Source organism: Telmatherina bonti (genome assembly GCF_933228915.1).
Source record: "Telmatherina bonti genome assembly, chromosome: 6".
Classification (NCBI taxonomy): Eukaryota; Metazoa; Chordata; class Actinopteri; order Atheriniformes; family Telmatherinidae; genus Telmatherina; species Telmatherina bonti.
Window position 1 is genome coordinate 40,263,037 of NC_136624.1, and position 19,501 is coordinate 40,282,537.

Below are 19,501 nucleotides of genomic sequence, written 5' to 3' on the forward strand. Positions count from 1 at the left end.
TTAGTCTGGACTCTGGTCTAACTCCTGACCCTCCATGTTTAGTCTGGACTCTGGTCTAGATCCTGACCCTCCATGTTTAGTCTGGACTCTGGTCTAGATCCTGACCCTCCATGTTTAGTCTGGACTCTGGTCTAGATCCTGACCCTCCATGTTTAGTCTGGACTCTGGTCTAACTCCTGACCCTCCATGTTTAGTCTGGACTCTGGTCTAGATCCTGACCCTCCATGTTTAGTCTGGACTCTGGTCTAACTCCTGACCCCTCCATGTTTAGTCTGGACTCTGGTCTAGATCCTGACCCTCCATGTTTAGTCTGGACTGTGGTCTAACTCCTGACCCCTCCATGTTTAGTCTGGACTCTGGTCTAACTCCTGACCCCTCCATGTTTAGTCTGGACTCTGGTCTAGATCCTGACCCTCCATGTTTAGTCTGGACTCTGGTCTAACTCCTGACCCTCCATGTTTAGTCTGGGCTCTGGTCTAGATCCTGACCCTCCTCGTTTAGTCTGGACTCTGGTCTAACTCCTGACCCTCCATGTTTAGTCTGGACTCTGGTCTAGATCCTGACCCTCCATGTTTAGTCTGGACTCTGGTCTAACTCCTGACCCTCCATGTTTAGTCTGGACTCTGGTCTAACTCCTGACCCCTCCATGTTTAGTCTGGACTCTGGTCTAACTCCTGACCCTCCATGTTTATTCTGGACTCTGGTCTAACTCCTGACCCTCCATGTTTAGTCTGGACTCTGGTCTAGATCCTGACCCTCCATGTTTAGTCTGGACTCTGGTCTAGATCCTGACCCTCCATGTTTAGTCTGGACTCTGGTCTAACTCCTGACCCTCCATGTTTAGTCTGGACTCTGGTCTAACTCCTGACCCTCCATGTTTAGTCTGGACTCTGGTCTAACTCCTGACCCTCCATGTTTAGTCTTGACTCTGGTCTAGATCCTGACCCTCCATGTTTAGTCTGGACTCTGGTCTAACTCCTGACCCTCCATGTTTAGTCTGGACTCTGGTCTAGATCCTGACCATCCATGTTTAGTCTGGACTCTGGTCTAACTCCTGACCCTCCATGTTTAGTCTGGACTCTGGTCTAGATCCTGACCCTCCATGTTTAGTCTGGACTCTGGTCTAGATCCTGACCCTCCATGTTTAGTCTGGACTCTGGTCTAACTCCTGACCCTCCATGTTTAGTCTGGACTCTGGTCTAACTCCTGACCCTCCATGTTTAGTCTGGACTCTGGTCTAACTCCTGACCCTCCATGTTTAGTCTGGACTCTGGTCTAACTCCTGACCCTCCATGTTTAGTCTGGACTCTGGTCTAGATCCTGACCCTCCATGTTTAGTCTGGACTCTGGTCTAACTCCTGACCCTCCATGTTTAGTCTGGACTCTGGTCTAACTCCTGACCCTCCATGTTTAGTCTGGACTCTGGTCTAGATCCTGACCCTCCATGTTTAGTCTGGACTCTGGTCTAACTCCTGACCCTCCATGTTTAGTCTGGACTCTGGTCTAGATCCTGACCCTCCATGTTTAGTCTGGACTCTGGTCTAACTCCTGACCCTCCATGTTTAGTCTGGACTCTGGTCTAGATCCTGACCCTCTATGTTTAGTCTGGACTCTGGTCTAACTCCTGACCCTCCATGTTTAGTCTGGACTCTGGTCTAGATCCTGACTCTCCATGTTTAGTCTGGACTCTGGTCTAACTCCTGACCCTCCATGTTTAGTCTGGACTCTGGTCTAACTCCTGACCCTCCATGTTTAGTATGGACTCTGGTCTAGATCCTGACCCTCCATGTTTAGTATGGACTCTGGTCTAGATCCTGACCCTCCATGTTTAGTCTGGACTCTGGTCTAACTCCTGACCCTCCATGTTTAGTCTGGACTCTGGTCTAGATCCTGACCCTCCATGTTTAGTCTGGACTCTGGTCTAACTCCTGACCCTCCATGTTTATTCTGGACTCTGGTCTAACTCCTGACCCTCCATGTTTAGTCTGGACTCTGGTCTAACTCCTGACCCTCCATGTTTAGTCTGGACTCTGGTCTAACTCCTGACCCTCCATGTTTAGTCTGGACTCTGGTCTAGATCCTGACCCTCCATGTTTAGTCTGGACTCTGGTCTAACTCCTGACCCTCCATGTTTAGTCTGGACTCTGGTCTAGATCCTGACCCTCCATGTTTAGTCTGGACTCTGGTCTAACTCCTGACCCTCCATGTTTAGTCTGGACTCTGGTCTAACTCCTGACCCTCCATGTTTAGTCTGGACTCTGGTCTAACTCCTGACCCTCCATGTTTAGTCTGGACTCTGGTCTAGATCCTGACCCTCTATGTTTAGTCTGGACTCTGGTCTAACTCCTGACCCTCCATGTTTAGTCTGGACTCTGGTCTAGATCCTGACTCTCCATGTTTAGTCTGGACTCTGGTCTAACTCCTGACCCTCCATGTTTAGTCTGGACTCTGGTCTAACTCCTGACCCTCCATGTTTAGTATGGACTCTGGTCTAGATCCTGACCCTCCATGTTTAGTATGGACTCTGGTCTAGATCCTGACCCTCCATGTTTAGTCTGGACTCTGGTCTAACTCCTGACCCTCCATGTTTAGTCTGGACTCTGGTCTAACTCCTGACCCTCCATGTTTAGTCTGGACTCTGGTCTAACTCCTGACCCTCCATGTTTAGTCTGGACTCTGGTCTAACTCCTGACCCTCCATGTTTAGTCTGGGCTCTGGTCTAGATCCTGACCCTCCTCGTTTAGTCTGGACTCTGGTCTAGATCCTGACCCTCCATGTTTAGTCTGGACTCTGGTCTAGATCCTGACCCTCCATGTTTAGTCTGGGCTCTGGTCTAGATCCTGACCCTCCTCGTTTAGTCTGGACTCTGGTCTAACTCCTGACCCTCCATGTTTAGTCTGGACTCTGGTCTAGATCCTGACCCTCCATGTTTAGTCTGGACTCTGGTCTAACTCCTGACCCTCCATGTTTAGTCTGGACTCTGGTCTAACTCCTGACCCTCCATGTTTAGTCTGGACTCTGGTCTAACTCCTGACCCTCCATGTTTAGTCTGGACTCTGGTCTAGATCCTGACCCTCCATGTTTAGTCTCGACTCTGGTCTAGATCCTGACCCTCCATGTTTAGTCTGGACTCTGGTCTAACTCCTGACCCTCCATGTTTAGTCTGGACTCTGGTCTAGATCCTGACCCTCCATGTTTAGTCTGGACTCTGGTCTAACTCCTGACCCTCCATGTTTAGTCTGGACTCTGGTCTAGATCCTGACCCTCCAGTCTGGACTCTGGTCTAACTCCTGACCCTCCATGTTTAGTCTGGACTCTGGTCTAACTCCTGACCCTCCATGTTTATTCTGGACTCTGGTCTAACTCCTGACCCTCCATGTTTAGTCTGGACTCTGGTCTAACTCCTGACCCTCCATGTTTAGTCTGGACTCTGGTCTAACTCCTGACCCTCCATGTTTAGTCTGGACTCTGGTCTAGATCCTGACCCTCCATGTTTAGTCTGGACTCTGGTCTAACTCCTGACCCTCCATGTTTAGTCTGGACTCTGGTCTAGATCCTGACCCTCCATGTTTAGTCTGGACTCTGGTCTAACTCCTGACCCTCCATGTTTAGTCTGGACTCTGGTCTAACTCCTGACCCTCCATGTTTAGTCTGGACTCTGGTCTAACTCCTGACCCTCCATGTTTAGTCTGGACTCTGGTCTAGATCCTGACCCTCTATGTTTAGTCTGGACTCTGGTCTAACTCCTGACCCTCCATGTTTAGTCTGGACTCTGGTCTAGATCCTGACTCTCCATGTTTAGTCTGGACTCTGGTCTAACTCCTGACCCTCCATGTTTAGTCTGGACTCTGGTCTAACTCCTGACCCTCCATGTTTAGTATGGACTCTGGTCTAGATCCTGACCCTCCATGTTTAGTATGGACTCTGGTCTAGATCCTGACCCTCCATGTTTAGTCTGGACTCTGGTCTAACTCCTGACCCTCCATGTTTAGTCTGGACTCTGGTCTAGATCCTGACCCTCCATGTTTAGTCTGGACTCTGGTCTAGATCCTGACCCTCCATGTTTAGTCTGGACTCTGGTCTAGATCCTGACCCTCCATGTTTAGTCTGGACTCTGGTCTAACTCCTGACCCTCCATGTTTAGTCTGGACTCTGGTCTAGATCCTGACCCTCCATGTTTAGTCTGGACTCTGGTCTAACTCCTGACCCTCCATGTTTAGTCTGGACTCTGGTCTAGATCCTGACCCTCCATGTTTAGTCTGGACTCTGGTCTAACTCCTGACCCTCCATGTTTATTCTGGACTCTGGTCTAACTCCTGACCCTCCATGTTTAGTCTGGACTCTGGTCTAGATCCTGACCCTCCATGTTTAGTCTGGACTCTGGTCTAACTCCTGACCCTCCATGTTTAGTCTGGGCTCTGGTCTAGATCCTGACCCTCCTCGTTTAGTCTGGACTCTGGTCTAACTCCTGACCCTCCATGTTTAGTCTGGACTCTGGTCTAGATCCTGACCCTCCATGTTTAGTCTGGACTCTGGTCTAACTCCTGACCCTCCATGTTTAGTCTGGACTCTGGTCTAACTCCTGACCCTCCATGTTTAGTCTGGACTCTGGTCTAACTCCTGACCCTCCATGTTTATTCTGGACTCTGGTCTAACTCCTGACCCTCCATGTTTAGTCTGGACTCTGGTCTAACTCCTGACCCTCCATGTTTAGTCTGGACTCTGGTCTAGATCCTGACCCTCCATGTTTAGTCTGGACTCTGGTCTAACTCCTGACCCTCCATGTTTAGTCTGGACTCTGGTCTAACTCCTGACCTTCCATGTTTAGTCTGGACTCTGGTCTAACTCCTGACCCTCCATGTTTAGTCTGGACTCTGGTCTAACTCCTGACCCTCCATGTTTAGTCTGGACTCTGGTCTAACTCCTGACCCTCCATGTTTAGTCTGGACTCTGGTCTAGATCCTGACCCTCCATGTTTAGTCTGGACTCTGGTCTAGATCCTGACCCTCCATGTTTAGTCTGGACTCTGGTCTAACTCCTGACCCTCCATGTTTAGTCTGGACTCTGGTCTAACTCCTGACCCTCCATGTTTAGTCTGGACTCTGGTCTAACTCCTGACCCTCCATGTTTAATCTGGACTCTGGTCTAGATCCTGACCCTCCATGTTTAGTCTGGACTCTGGTCTAACTCCTGACCCTCCATGTTTAGTCTGGACTCTGGTCTAACTCCTGACCCTCCATGTTTAGTATGGACTCTGGTCTAGATCCTGACCCTCCATGTTTAGTCTGGACTCTGGTCTAGATCCTGACCCTCCATGTTTAGTCTGGACTCTGGTCTAACTCCTGACCCTCCATGTTTAGTCTGGACTCTGGTCTAGATCCTGACCCTCCATGTTTAGTCTGGACTCTGGTCTAGATCCTGACCCTCCATGTTTAGTCTGGACTCTGGTCTAGATCCTGACCCTCCATGTTTAGTCTGGACTCTGGTCTAACTCCTGACCCTCCATGTTTAGTCTGGACTCTGGTCTAGATCCTGACCCTCCATGTTTAGTCTGGACTCTGGTCTAACTCCTGACCCTCCATGTTTAGTCTGGACTCTGGTCTAGATCCTGACCCTCCATGTTTAGTCTGGACTCTGGTCTAACTCCTGACCCTCCATGTTTAGTCTGGGCTCTGGTCTAGATCCTGACCCTCCATGTTTAGTCTGGACTCTGGTCTAACTCCTGACCCTCCATGTTTAGTCTGGACTCTGGTCTAACTCCTGACCCTCCATGTTTAGTCTGGGCTCTGGTCTAGATCCTGACCCTCCATGTTTAGTCTGGACTCTGGTCTAACTCCTGACCCTCCATGTTTAGTCTGGACTCTGGTCTAACTCCTGACCCTCCATGTTTATTCTGGACTCTGGTCTAACTCCTGACCCTCCATGTTTAGTCTGGACTCTGGTCTAGATCCTGACCCTCCATGTTTAGTCTGGACTCTGGTCTAACTCCTGACCCTCCATGTTTAGTCTGGACTCTGGTCTAACTCCTGACCCTCCATGTTTATTCTGGACTCTGGTCTAACTCCTGACCCTCCATGTTTATTCTGGACTCTGGTCTAACTCCTGACCCTCCATGTTTATTCTGGACTCTGGTCTAACTCCTGACCCTCCATGTTTAGTCTGGACTCTGGTCTAACTCCTGACCCTCCATGTTTAGTCTGGACTCTGGTCTAACTCCTGACCCTCCATGTTTAGTCTGGACTCTGGTCTAGATCCTGACCCTCCATGTTTAGTCTGGACTCTGGTCTAACTCCTGACCCTCCATGTTTAGTCTGGACTCTGGTCTAACTCCTGACCTTCCATGTTTAGTCTGGACTCTGGTCTAACTCCTGACCCTCCATGTTTAGTCTGGACTCTGGTCTAACTCCTGACCCTCCATGTTTAGTCTGGACTCTGGTCTAGATCCTGACCCTCCATGTTTATTCTGGACTCTGGTCTAGATCCTGACCCTCCATGTTTAGTCTGGACTCTGGTCTAGATCCTGACCCTCCATGTTTAGTCTGGACTCTGGTCCCTGCAATCCAGCAAACATTCCCTGAAGACTACAGCTCATAAAAGTTGTTTTATGTGTTAGTTTTGGGGATTTTAGGAAGAGTTCTGCAGATCTTTTTTTTTTTTTTCCAGATCATTTTGCAGGATCTTTTCTGTCCTATGAAAGTCCCTTCTGTAAAAGTTATTAATGTGAAACGTCAAAATGACCTTTGGGTCACGCTTTGTAAAGATTATGAGGAAGGTTCTGTGAATTATTAAGAAAAGCCTTCATGGAGCCTTTTGTGAAGGTTCCAATCAGGTTTATCTTTTAGGAAATTGTGAAGTTTCTTGAAGAGGATGTTTAAAATAAAACGTTTACGAACACACACACACACACACACATATATATATATATATATATATATATATATATATATATATATATATATATATATATATATATATATATATATATATATATATATATATATATATATATATATATATATATATATATATATATATATATATATATATAAAATGTGTGTGTGTCCGTGTGTGTGTGTGTATGCAAATGTATGTAGGTGGGTATGTATGTGTATGCATTGATCTCTTTCTCTTGTTTTCTCTGTTTTTTTTCCTGTCCTCTTTCTGTCCCTTTTCTATCCTCTCCGGTCCAGCAGCATAAACTCTGTAATATTAACAATTATCCAAAACAAAAAAAAAAATTAAATAAGAATCCAGAAATACAAGGGGATCATTATATTTATAAAAGCTCCCCTTAGCAAAATAAATTCGCTCAGCAGAACACAGCATCCAGAACATCAATCTGCTGCTTAAATGCTGGACAAGACAATTTAAAAGAAAAAAGAAATAAAGAAAGCGGAGACCCATCCAATATGGCGGCCACGCTGGTTCACTCTCCAGCGCTCATTGAAGTGTCTATGTAGATGATGTCTATGTGTATAATGTCTATGATTTAATGGTCGAGGAAGCGTCGTCATCATTGTGCGCGCGCATGTGGCCAGGTCACAGAGCACCTGCAGGCTGTCAAATGAAATCTTTGGACTTGTCGGATCGTCTGTCTTCATCTGTCGTCTTTTCTCGCGGAGAACGAGGCCTGACAGGCAGTTGACATGTCGCACTGCAAGCAGGAAGGTAATTTTGATCCTTTATCTGATCATTTTAGCTCCATGCCTGGTCAGTGTGCTAAGCTAACAGGTAGCAGGCTTTCTGATAGCCACGGTTTACAGAAAAACACGAAGTAGGTGGATTTTATAAAAAGCTCTGCTGATGATATTATTTAAAGTTCTTATTATCTGCATTTTAACATAACTGGGACTCGGACCTGTGATCCTGTGTGGCCTGAGGAGTCATGTTAGATAACTGTAGGAGAAGTAAAACCTTTCATTTGTTCCAGAAAAACTGACAAAGCAGACTTCCCTACTAAACAAGATTATTTTATGCTTCTATCTTTGTCAACAAAGGTAAAGATCGCATCATTTTTGTGACCAAAGAAGACCACGAGACCCCCAGCAATGCTGAGCTGATCGCAGATGACCCCAATGACCCCTATGAGGACCAGGGTTGGTAGTCTGGTTGCAACTTCCAAACTCTTTCTAAGCAACTTCACTTTTTCACAGTTGTATCTTTTTATTTGGGAACAATTATGTCCATTTAGTATACGGCTTAGTCCGCTTCAGGGAGGTGGAGAAGCTGGAGTGTGTCCCAGGTAGGGCTGGGCGATATGACCTTTTAGTAATATCCCGATATTTTTATGCCATGTCACGATATACGATATATATCTCGATATTTACCTCAGCCTTGAATGAATGCTTTGGTGCATACAATCACATCAGTAAGATGATTTTGTGTCTTATTAAAACATAATTGTTCATACTGCATTAAGATATGCTGATTTTAAACATTCATGCCAAAAAGATGAAATTGTAACGAAGCAAATTGATCAAAACCGTATTTATTGAACAGTTAAAGCAGTGGCAGAAACATGTCATTTTAAAACAAAATAAAGTGCCTTTGCATGATGTAATAAATGCAACGTATGAAAATAGGGGCTCTAGGGGGGACTTTTCAAATGATGAACTATTATAAGGCTTTGCTTTATGGATACGTTTTTGAGTTGTCGTGTATTTTTTTTAATCGCAGAGTTTAGCGTAGAAATCAGTCTTATAATCCAGGCAGAATGTCCTCGTATCGTCTCCAATAAACGGCTTCAGCCAGCTTTTAATTCAGGATTTGATTCCCACTGCTTTCTGTACTTTCTAGAGACATGAGAAGCTAGATAAATATGCTTGTGTCACACACAGTGGATGAGGTGAGGGGCAGATACACCTGAACAGGTCTCTGGTCCATCTCAGGGCCAAATGATGCTGATAGTTAGTTTAACTTCTTAAATCAAAATGTTTTTGTATAGCACCTTTCACGAAGCAGCGCAAACTGCTTTACATAAAATAAAACAAATAAACACATTATCATTCACACACACACATACTGAACACACCTCCCAGTCCCATGTTGCATGGCAAGAATCAAACAAAAAAAAGAATAAACAGCATCAAACATCCTGATGTGTCATATTTTCTCCAATGCAAATGAAGCACACCTGTTACCTTGTTTATCACCCATTTTGTAAACAACTAATCTTCTCCTTCAGTTGTGCAGCGAAGCCCTTTCCTTTCCCGACACGAGCGAAGCCATCCACTCCTGCAGACGTTGCTCTTTTCACCTCATGTCCCCAAAGCTTCTTTCATGCATTCATATCCACGCAAGGGATGAGAAAATCCATCATGCAGTCACTTTTTATTCCCGTTTCTGTGATTTCACGGTTTATTAAGATGTAAAACTAAAGTATTTATAGAAATATTGGTGTGTTTGTGTTAACCAAACTGGAAGTCTTTCTCAGAAAGACGCTTAGCTTATGTTAAACTAAAGGTGGATGCGAGCAGCTGAAAAATCTTGTATTTAAAGCTTTATAAGCTGCAGATATTTATATGAATCATTTTAAACATACTTTTCTTTCACCTGGATTACATGCTGAGAAAAACTGTTTTTTATCACAGATTAAACCACAGGTGTCAAAGTCCAGTCCTCGAGGGCCGGTATCCTGCAGGTTTTTGTTGTCTCTATGCTCCAACACACCTGACTGAAACTTAAAAACAGGTTGACAAGAATCTGCTGGATGCATTTGATTTGAATCAGCTGTGTTGGTGGAGGGAAAGAACAAAAACCTGCCGGATACCGGCCCTGGAGGACTGGAGTTTGACACCCCTGGATTAAACCATGGAAAAGGAAAACGCTGCTGTTGATCACTTTAATAAATATTTCTTTATTCATACAATTTAATAAGAAAATAAAGTGATTGTTGTTGTATCTGGAGATAACAGCAGACAGAAACTGATGCTGTCTGGTTTTCTGCAGGCCTGATCCTGCCGAATGGAGAGATAAACTGGAACTGTCCCTGTCTGGGTGGGATGGCCAGCGGACCCTGCGGCTCTCAGTTCAAGGAGGCCTTCTCGTGCTTCCACTACAGTAAGGAAGAGGTGAAGGGCTCCGAGTGCATCGACCAGTTCCGTGGGATGCAGGAATGCATGCAGAAGTTCCCCGAGCTGTATCCTCAGGAAGAAGATAAAGAAAGCTCCCCAGAGGCTGAATCTGAGTCTGGCTCTGCTCCTGCTGACGACTCAGCCTCGCCGTCGCAGAATGACTCTTTACCGTCCTCAGCGGTGGCGTCTGAGGGCGTGCCCCCTACAGACCCCCAGTCTGCCAGCTAAAGCCAGCTGCTCATCCTCACTGACTCTCCATGAGCGTCTCTGATTGGCCCGTTTCAGTCTCGGTGACTTGTTGACACGCCTCACTGGAAACGTTTCCATGGTAACCGAGGTAGACCAGCGGAGGTTGTGCCATATATTCAGAGATATATGCTGCTGTGGTTTCTGAGCTCTTGGTAAAGTAATCTGATTACAGAGGGAGCCAGGCTGGAGATGTGCCATAGGACTCGCAGTACAGCTTACCTTAGATTCACTGTGCAGAAGCTGTGTAGCAGTTCTTCTTCTGCAGCCTGGTCAGAAGTGGGATTAAAACATGGTTTATGACTAATTATCCGACACTTGACACGTTTGAGCTGATGTCTGTAGAGATGAGCAGCGTTCATCAACAAGACACCATTATAATTCTGACTTCAGCTTTTATTTTCAGCTCCTAAAGGACCAAAACATTTGGCGAGAGATCGGGACTGCACCGTCTAATGTTTCTAATGTCACGTGGAAGCTGAAAGGTCTCCATCTGGCGCCGTGGAAACGGACGTCTTTTTGGCCTTTTGACATAAATGACACTGGATAAATGTTTTTGTCGTCTGTTGTCTGCTGCGGTTTCCTCTCCGTGTCTTTCAAGCTTTAAAGGTGTGAAACTGTTTTCACGAAAATGTCCAGATTAAATCCTTCGTCCAGCAGTGTCTGCTGTCATTTTTCTGCTCGTATGAAAACAGAACGTCCCTCAGAGATAATATTTACATTTATTAGTCAACACGAGCAGCTCGGCAGAAGGAGGGAGATGTGCAGACGTAACCAGGAGACCCTGAATCAAAGCCGACTGTAAGTAATATCTACATGGTAATTCTAAACTTCTGGATGTTTTACATCGTGACATAACTTCATTTATTGCTTTTACACTGTTGGACTCAGTTTAACATTTTACAGCGAAGCCTCGGATGTGATGTCATTCAGACCACAGTCACGTTTTCTGTTGCACGGCGCCTTTTCTTCGTTCTGCAGCCTCACCTGACTGAGTCTGAGTTTTTATTCCTTCCCACGTTTCCCACAGTGATGTTCAGGCCGTGATGGACGCATCTGGTGAAATCCTCTTGATGGTCACGGGCAGCTGTTCCTCAGGCCATCGGATACTAAAAACGCCAACCGAGGTGTCCATGGTGCTACAACGCTCTGCATCGTGACCAACAAGCGGCCTGTTCCAGGTTCCTCTGGGCCTGCCAGCAGGTACTGCATACCTGCATACAGAAAAACTGTAAATGATTTTCATGGAACAATTGATGGTCTGATAGTTTCTCTTTTCATTTTTGTTTTAGTCCTTTTAATGTGTTTGATTTCCAAACGCAGGCGTGTAAAACTTGTGGGCCGAGGGCCAAAACCGGGCCAACAAAGGGTCCAGTCTGGCCTGTAGGATGAAATTAGTCACAAAAAAAAAAAAAAAAAAAGGAAATATAATGAAAGATCTTGACAGGAATTCTTTAGATAAAAGTGGAGGTGAGGTTGTATTTGATAAATGTATAAAACAGGAAGATTTTCTGTTGTAATAAATCAGACTTCAGGTTGTGTAATGATGAGAAAGTTCAGGATCACGACAGATGTGGAAATGGACGTGTGCACACCTGTAAAATCACTCAGAACAAAATATAAAATAAATATTTATCAGTTCTAAATACCTAGGAATAACCTCTATAGATCCATAGTAAATAAATGTAAATGGATTAAATAAATAAAATCTCAATGTAACAATAATAAATATTATTATAAAGGAAGTTTTTTTATTATATCATATGTTTACATTTAGATAAAAATAAACATTAACTGCACTTGATTTCTCTAGAAATGTCATAAATCCTAATATTTCTTCATCAAATGCAAACCTCTTGATCTGGTTTGTCGTAAACCGAAGTGAAAAGAAGTTTTCTTTACTCGCCTCAGACTGCGCTGCACGTGGCGCCTGACTGAAGCCACCTTGACCCATCTACGAGGACATCTCACCTGGGTTGAGGATGGGGCAGGTGCAGCCCCGGCTGGTCCAGGACAGAGGATAGATGCTGATGGTCCCCGGCTGCAACGCCACCTGGCCGGATCGGAGCACCTTGTGGACTTTGACCTGCACCTCTGCGTGGCTTCCTTTGTCGTGAGCGGAGAGCACGCTCGCCTTCATCGCTGTTGTACAGAAGAACAAACTATCACTGTGCAGATCGCACTGAAAGGAGTTTTCATGTTTAAAATGAGGAGATGACTTTCTCACCGTAGTCATGATTGGTTTTACACAGGTCCAACACACTCCTCAGCTTTTTCTCCTTACACTTGCACTTCCCTGTGTACAGACGCAACGTGGTGATGTGTCTTACCGTTATTTCCACACCGTAGCAGACACTGTGGCTTTTCACCAAGCAGAGAAACATCACCTGTGTAATGCAGAGCAGAGACGGGGAGCTCCTTCGACCAATGAACCTCCTCTTCCGCCGTAAACATGTGATCCTCATCTGGTATTTTTCCACCAATGGGCACATTAAACACTTGGTTGTTTGTGTTGCTGTAAATGTAAAATGCAGTGTGTGAAAATCTTTAACTGAGCAGTTAGGTTTCTGTGGAAAAAAGATTTGTTGCCTGCCTGTCGCGACAGTTCCCGGTGGTTGGATCACAGCTGTGTGGACAGTCGCAGGGTTTGCAGCCCTCCTCTCCAAAGCCCCAGCAGCCAGCCAGGCAGCGGCTGCAGCTTGTGCCCCCGACTCCGGGTTTGCAGAGGCACTGGCCGCTCTTTGGGTGGCACCAGGGTCCATCTTCTCCCGGAGCAGCAGGCAAAGAGCCCTGAGGATCACACCGGCAGCCTAAACAAGAAAAGCACAAGTTTTCAGTGAAGCTTTTCTTTATTCATCGAAACGACAGATTGGAGGAGCGTCTTACGTGTGCAGGCATGGGGCGATCTGAGCGGCAGGGATGGGCGGCGATGGTAGCCATGGCGACAGCGCTGGCACCTGCGTCCCTCGGTGTTGTGTTGACAGTTGTCACAGACGCCACCGCTGGTTCTGTTGGAGGAAAGCCATGCCTGCTGGGAGAAGTGGCAGCTGTCTGCGTGGCTGTGGCACTCACACTCTGACAGTCACAGGAAGGAGGAGACGGCGTGGAGGTCAGGGTGAAGAACAGCGTCAACCAATCAAATCTAACGTCCTTTTCACGCCAGAAGCGACACAAAGTGCTTTACACGATAAAACCAAGTCGTGCATGTTCAATTAAAGCCTTGACATGGTGACTTAAAACACTCCTCATGTTCTCCCGTGGGCTCACCATCTGCGGGAGGAGCCGTAGGGGTCGGGTGCAGTGTGAGCTGGGCGGCAGCAAGGGGCGGGGACCCTGGCGGTCCGATCCCCGGCTGCAGAAGCTGGCTCTAGGGACGTGGAACGTCACCTCTCTGGTGGGGAAGGAGCCTGAGCTTGTGCGCGAGGTTGAGCGGTTCCGACTAGATATAGTTGGACTCACCTCGACGCATGGCTTGGGCTCTGGAACCAGAACCCTCGAGAGGGGCTGGACCTTCTTCCACTCTGGAGTTGCTCATGGTGGGAGGTGCCGAGCAGGTGTGGGCATTCTCATCAGCCCCCAGCTTGGTGCCTGCACGTTGGGGTTTACCCCGGTGGATGAAAGGGTAGTTTCCCTCCGCCTCCGGGTGGGGGGACGGGTCCTGACTGTTGTCTGTGCTTATGCACCGAACAGCAGTTCAGAGTACCCACCCTTTCTGGAGTCCTTGGAGGGAGTGCTGGAGGGTGCTCCTTCTGGGGACTCCATTGTTCTGCTGGGGGACTTCAATGCTCACGTGGGCAATGACAGTGAGACCTGGAGGGGAGTGATTGGGAGGCATGGTCCCCTCCCCCCCCCTTTGAACCCAAATGGTGTTTTGTTATTGGACTTCTGTGCTCGTCATGGATTGTCCATAACGAACACCATGTTCCAACATAAGAGTGTCCATATGTACACCTGGCATCAGGACTCCCTGGGCCGCAGTTTGATGATGGATTTTGTAGTCGTATCGTCGGACCTGTCGCCACATGCCTTGGACACTCGGGTGAAGAGGGGGGCGGAGCTGTCAACTGATCACCACCTGGTGGTGAGTTGGTTCAGATGGTGGGGGAGGAAGCCGGTCAGATCTGGCAGGCCCAAACATGTTGTGAGGGTCTGCTGGGAACGTCTGGCTGAGTCCCCTGTCAGAGCGAGCTTCAACTCCCACCTTCAGCAGAGCTTCAAACATGTCCCGAGTGAGGCGGGGGACATTGAGTCCGAATGGGCTGTGTTCCGTGCTACAGGGGAATCACACTCCTCAGCCTCCCTGGTAAGGTCTATTCAGGTGTCCTGGAGAGGAGGGTCCGCCGGATTGTCGAATCCCAGATTGAGGAGGAGCAGTGTGGTTTTCGTCCTGGTCGTGGAACAGTGGACCAGCTCTATACCCTCTTTGGGGTCCTGGAGGGGGCATGGGAGTTTGCCCAACCAGTCTACATGTGCTTTGTGGACCTGGAGAAGGCGTTCGACCGTGTCCCCCGGGGGCTCCTGTGGGGGGTACTCCGGGAGTATGGGGTACTGGACCCCCTTGTACGAGCTGTCCGGTCCCTGTACGACAGGTGTCAGAGCTTGGTCCACATTGCCGGTAGTAAGTCGGATTCGTTTCCGGTGAGGGTTGGACTCTGCCAAGGCTGCCCTTTATCACCGATTCTGTTCATAACTTATATGGACAGAATTTCTAGGCGCAGCCGAGGTGTTGAGGGGATCCGGCTTGGTGGCCTCAGGATTGGGTCTCTGCTTTTTGCAGATGACGTGGTCCTGTTGGCTTCATCTGGTCGTGATCTCCAGCTCTCGCTTGAGCGATTCGCGGCCGAGTGTGAAGCGGCTGGGATGAGAATCAGCACCTCCAAATCTGAGACCATGGTCCTCAGCCGGAATAGGGTGGATTGCCCTCTCCGGGTCGGGAGTCAGGTCCTGCCTCAAGTGGAGGAGTTTAAATATCTCGGGGTCTTGTTCACGAGTGAGGGAAGGATGGAGCGCGAGATCGACAGACGGACGGTCTTGGGCCTTCTTATTTATCCGACCTTCTTTTTAATTATGAGCCTTCGCGGACCCTGAGGTCCTCTGGTACTGGCCTTTTAGTGGTTCCTAAAGTCAGAACTAAGACATACGGTGAGACCTCTTTCCATTGTTATGGTCCTGGACTGTGGAACAGCCTGCCAGAGAGCCTCAGGGCCGCGGAGACTGTTGATGTTTTTAAGAAGAGGCTCAAGACACACCTTTTTAGCTTAGCATTTAACTGAATTTTATTTTATTTTATTTACTTATCTTAATTTACTTCATTTATTAATTTATTTATTTTTAAATTGTTTTATTAATTTCTTATTTTTAATACATTAATGTAAAGTCCTTCTATATATATATGTATATTTTCTTTGATTGTTGCTCTTATTTCTTACTGCTTCTTAAGGTTATTCATCTTCTGGTTTTAACTCCAGTGTTTTCCTTATGGGGATCCTGCACGCTGGGGGCCCTGCCTGTTTGGTCTGGGGGCTGTTGTCATGGCGACCGCTGCTGTTTGGGTGGTGCGGGGTCCAGCACTGCAGCTTCACGGCTGCGGGGTGGCCCCTTTGCTGCCTGGGAGTTGTGCGGTTGCTGTGGCAACGGCCCCTATGAGCACGCGGGGGACTGGCTCCTGGTGTGGATGGATCCCGAGGTGTTGTTTCCTCACATCAGCATCAAGTCAGAATTTTTATCACTTACTGAATGTTTTTAGTTGTTTTATTAACCAGAATTCAGTTAAAGAGACAGTATTCAGGGAATGATGTTTTTCGGGGATTGTGGGTGGGTTCTTTGCTCTATGTCCTTGTGTGTGTGTGTGAGAGTGTGTGGAAAGAGCCTGTGTCGATTATTTTTAAATGCCTTTTTATTCACTGTTTGTTTTAATCCTTATGACTTCATTTTATCCTGTAAAGCACTTTGTGTTGCCTGAGGCATGAAAAGTGCTCAAGAAATAAAGTTTGATTTGATTTTATTTGATTTGATTTGATTTGATCGACAGACGGATCGGTGCGGCGTCTGCAGTAATGCGGACTCTGCGCCGGTCTGTCGTGGTGAAGAAGGAGCTGAGCCAGAAGGCGAAGCTCTCCATTTACCAGTCGATCTATGTTCCTACCCTCACCTATGGTCATGAGCTGTGGGTCGTGACCGAAAGAAGGAGATCTCGTATACAGGCGGCTGAAATGAGTTTCCTCCGCAGGGTGGCCGGGCTCTCCCTTAGAGATAGGGTGAGGAGCTCGGTCATCCGGGAGGAGATCAGAGTAGAGCCGCTGCTCCTCCGCATCAAGAGGAACCAGTTGAGGTGGCTCGGGCATCTGGTCAGGATGCCTCCTGGACCTCCCTGGTGAGGTGTTCCAGGCACGTCCCTCTGGGAGGAGACCCCGGGGAAGACCCAGGACACGCTGGAGGGATTACATCTCTCGGGTGGCCTGGGAACGCCTCGGGATCCCCCCGCAGAGTTGGCAAATGTGGCTGGGGAGAGGGAAGTCTGGGCTTCCCTGCTTAGGCTGCTGCCCCGCGACCCGACCCCGGATAAGCGGCAGAAGATGGATGGATGGATGGATGGATGGATGATGTTGTTCTTCTCACACACACACGCACACAAAGATAGACAGCCTCACAGCCATAAGGCTGCGGTGTCGGACCCCTGCCACTCAGACAGGGGCAGTCACCGTGGCAACAGCCCCCAGACCGAGCTGCAGACCCCCCAGCGTAAAGGGTCCGGGAAACACTGCAGTTGAAACAAAAACTAAATAACCTCAAGAAACAATGAAACAAATAAAAGTAGCAATAATAAAAGTGTTATACTTTGACCAACCAATATATATTTATTTGATCTTCACCTCTCCAGCGTGCTTTTCTTTGCTGGTGAAGCAGCATCAGAGCTACAAACACCAACAGAACAAACTGATTTTAAAATATAAATTATGTAAATTATTTCTCTGCATTTTGTTAAAGGCTCAAATAAAGACTTCAGATAAAAGAAAAAAAAATTCCCCAATTTTCCCTGGTTCCGGGCTTTAAAGGGTTAAATGTATTGACACACAGCAGTTCCTGCACCTAAATGGTTTAAAGTAGATCAGCTTTAAAGCTGCAGACATTTATCGGATGTGTAGATGCACCCCAGACCTCCGGACCTGCCCTGCAGGTGTGCAGTCCTGTGGGGAGGACTTACTCTGGCAGGTGTTGGGCTGACCGCTGCTGCCGTTCGCTGGCCTCCACAGGCGATCATTGTAGAGCGGGGCGCACTTCTCACAATGATCCCCATCAGTGTGGTGGGTGCACAGACACCTCCCGAACACCTGGAAGACACATCTAGTGCAGCTCAGCCACTTAACCGACATTCAGACATGTTGGAGACACCTGCTGCCTTCAGACACTTATAAAACACGTTCAGGGGGTGAAAATGTAGATCCAGCTGCTTACAGCTGGTTTTTCTTCACATCACATCTTGTTACAGAACAAATGGCATGAAAACGGCCCTGCGATGGACTGGCGAGCTGTCCAGGATGTACCCTGCCTTTCACCCAAAGACTGCGAGGATAGGCGCCAGCTTCCCCGCGACCCTTCATCGGACTAACCAGTTAGGATGATGAATGAACAAATGGCATGAAAACCACCGAAAGACAGAAGTTTTAGACACACACAGGACATGCTACTCACCATGTCACCGTCCTGCGTTTCAGCTGGACTGCTGTTGTACGGCACACAGTGTTCAGCATGGCCGTGACACAGGCAGGTTCCTCTGGCCAGGAGGGAATAAACAGCATATGGTGCTGAGGGGGAGCCTGCTGCTCTGGATGTGGGGGTCAGAGGTGAGGCTGTGCGGCTTGTCCTCTCTGCTGGTGGGTTTACAGATGCAGGACAAGTGTGAGCCTTTAACAGTCTGATGCGGAGATTTGTGATGGTCAGGCGGGCGAGGGCCTCCGGGCTGTAGGGGTCCAGCGTTACGGCACTGCTGGGCTCCAGCATGCGTAATATTACCTACAGTAGAAACGGAGCAGTAAACATCACTGATCCCAGAATGTGGTCATGCATGATTTGGAATACTTCCTCACCTCTCCACCTCTGCAGGGCTCAGCTTTGGAGTAACGGGACGTGCAGATGGAGCCCTGCTGGTTTGAGTCATCTGGCAAACCAAACTCTGTGCTACAGTTCTGTGCAAAGACTTTGAGAGCTTCCCAAGTCTTTCCAAAGTCAGCTGAACGTTCGACGGCCATAGCAGCAGGCCGGGGTGACCTGAACACCAAAACCACGTGAGACAGGCAGAAGTGTGTCTCCAGATCCAGCTGGATGTCATCCTGCGGCTCCAGCATGCTGGTACCTCCGCATGATTCCCACCAGGTGTCCGGATGCAGGAACGGGTCATCAGTCATGAGAGCAGAGGGGAGAGCATCTTCACGGCAGGAGTGTGGAGTTGCAGGAGGATGGGGACATGAGCGTTGCTGCAGGGTGCTGTTTGACATGGTTAGGAGGATCCGTCCACGCGCCAGGTTCCCTATGGGTGGACTGCACGCGCGGTCCACACACCTAGAAACCGTCAGAGCTGAGGGTCAAAAGGACAAAGATAGATACTGCTGGAGTGAATATAAGATGGGAAATGTCAGATGTGTGACACAAAGCACTTTTCAGCACTGGCATCATGGACGAAACCAAAATCACTCTATTGGATCATCGCAGAATACAAAAGACAACTTTAATTATGCAACTTTATCAGACTGATGCACCTGCTTCAGATAAACAGCAGCAACATCTGCTCACCTGCTCCGCTCCGCGTGGCGCCGAGCAGCAGCCAGCCGAGCAGCAGCAGCTGCCGCCATGTCCCACACATGTCCTCCCGTCTCCTCCCTGCTCCTGTCCCACGCATGTCCTCCCCTCTCCTCCCTGCTCCTGTCCCACGCATGTCCTCCCCTCTCCTCCCTGCTCCTGTCCCACGCATGTCCTCCCCTCTCCTCCCTGCTCCTGTCCCACGCATGTCCTCCCCTCTCCTCCCTGCTCCTGTCCCACGCATGTCCTCCCCTCTCCTCCCTGCTCCTGTCCCACGCATGTCACCCTGTCTCCTCCCTGCTCCTGTCCCACACATGTCCTCCCCTCTCCTCCCTGCTCCTGTCCCACACATGTCCTCCCCTCTCCTCCCTGCTCCTGTCCCACGC

At 48.2% G+C, this 19,501-nt stretch overlaps 2 protein-coding genes across 2 annotated transcripts; one reads left to right on the plus strand and one right to left on the minus strand.

The window, feature by feature from the left end:
- The first annotated feature begins 7,529 nt into the window (after positions 1-7,529).
- On the plus strand, positions 7,530-10,961 carry chchd4a (coiled-coil-helix-coiled-coil-helix domain containing 4a). Its single transcript, XM_079242325.1, has 3 exons — positions 7,530-7,668; positions 7,998-8,096; positions 9,949-10,961. The coding sequence occupies exons 1-3, from the start codon at positions 7,647-7,649 to the stop codon at positions 10,299-10,301; spliced, it is 474 nt and encodes a 157-aa protein (XP_079098451.1). The 5' UTR covers positions 7,530-7,646; the 3' UTR covers positions 10,302-10,961.
- A 118-nt stretch (positions 10,962-11,079) lies between these two features.
- Positions 11,080-19,191, minus strand: LOC306757310 (netrin-4). The gene is made up of 10 exons (XM_079242324.1): positions 19,110-19,191; positions 18,407-18,894; positions 18,012-18,332; positions 17,524-17,650; positions 13,206-13,394; positions 12,913-13,129; positions 12,707-12,834; positions 12,547-12,615; positions 12,291-12,461; positions 11,080-11,533 (listed from the first exon to the last, which is right to left on the minus strand). Exons 1-10 carry the CDS (start codon positions 19,177-19,179, stop codon positions 11,397-11,399), a joined length of 1,917 nt encoding a protein of 638 aa, XP_079098450.1. The 5' UTR covers positions 19,180-19,191; the 3' UTR covers positions 11,080-11,396.
- Positions 19,192-19,501: the final 310 nt, after the last annotated feature.

What these genes read in the sequence shown, in the direction of transcription:
- chchd4a (XM_079242325.1), top strand. Translation starts at nt 7,647, where the DNA reads ATGTCGCACTGCAAGCAGGAAG. An exon ending in GTCGCACTGCAAGCAGGAAG is followed by an intron (nt 7,669 to 7,997) that starts GTAATTTTGATC and finishes TTGTCAACAAAG; the next exon opens with GTAAAGATCGCATCATTTTT. An exon ending in TGACCCCTATGAGGACCAGG is followed by an intron (nt 8,097 to 9,948) that starts GTTGGTAGTCTG and finishes GGTTTTCTGCAG; the next exon opens with GCCTGATCCTGCCGAATGGA.
- LOC306757310 (XM_079242324.1), bottom strand. Translation starts at nt 19,179, where the DNA reads ATGTGTGGGACATGGCGGCAGCTGCTGCTGCTCGGCTGGCTGCTGCTC. An exon ending in AGCCCTGCAGAGGTGGAGAG is followed by an intron (nt 18,333 to 18,406) that starts GTGAGGAAGTAT and finishes TTTCTACTGTAG; the next exon opens with GTAATATTACGCATGCTGGA. An exon ending in CTGCCCCATCCTCAACCCAG is followed by an intron (nt 11,534 to 12,290) that starts GTGAGATGTCCT and finishes TTCTGTATGCAG; the next exon opens with GTATGCAGTACCTGCTGGCA.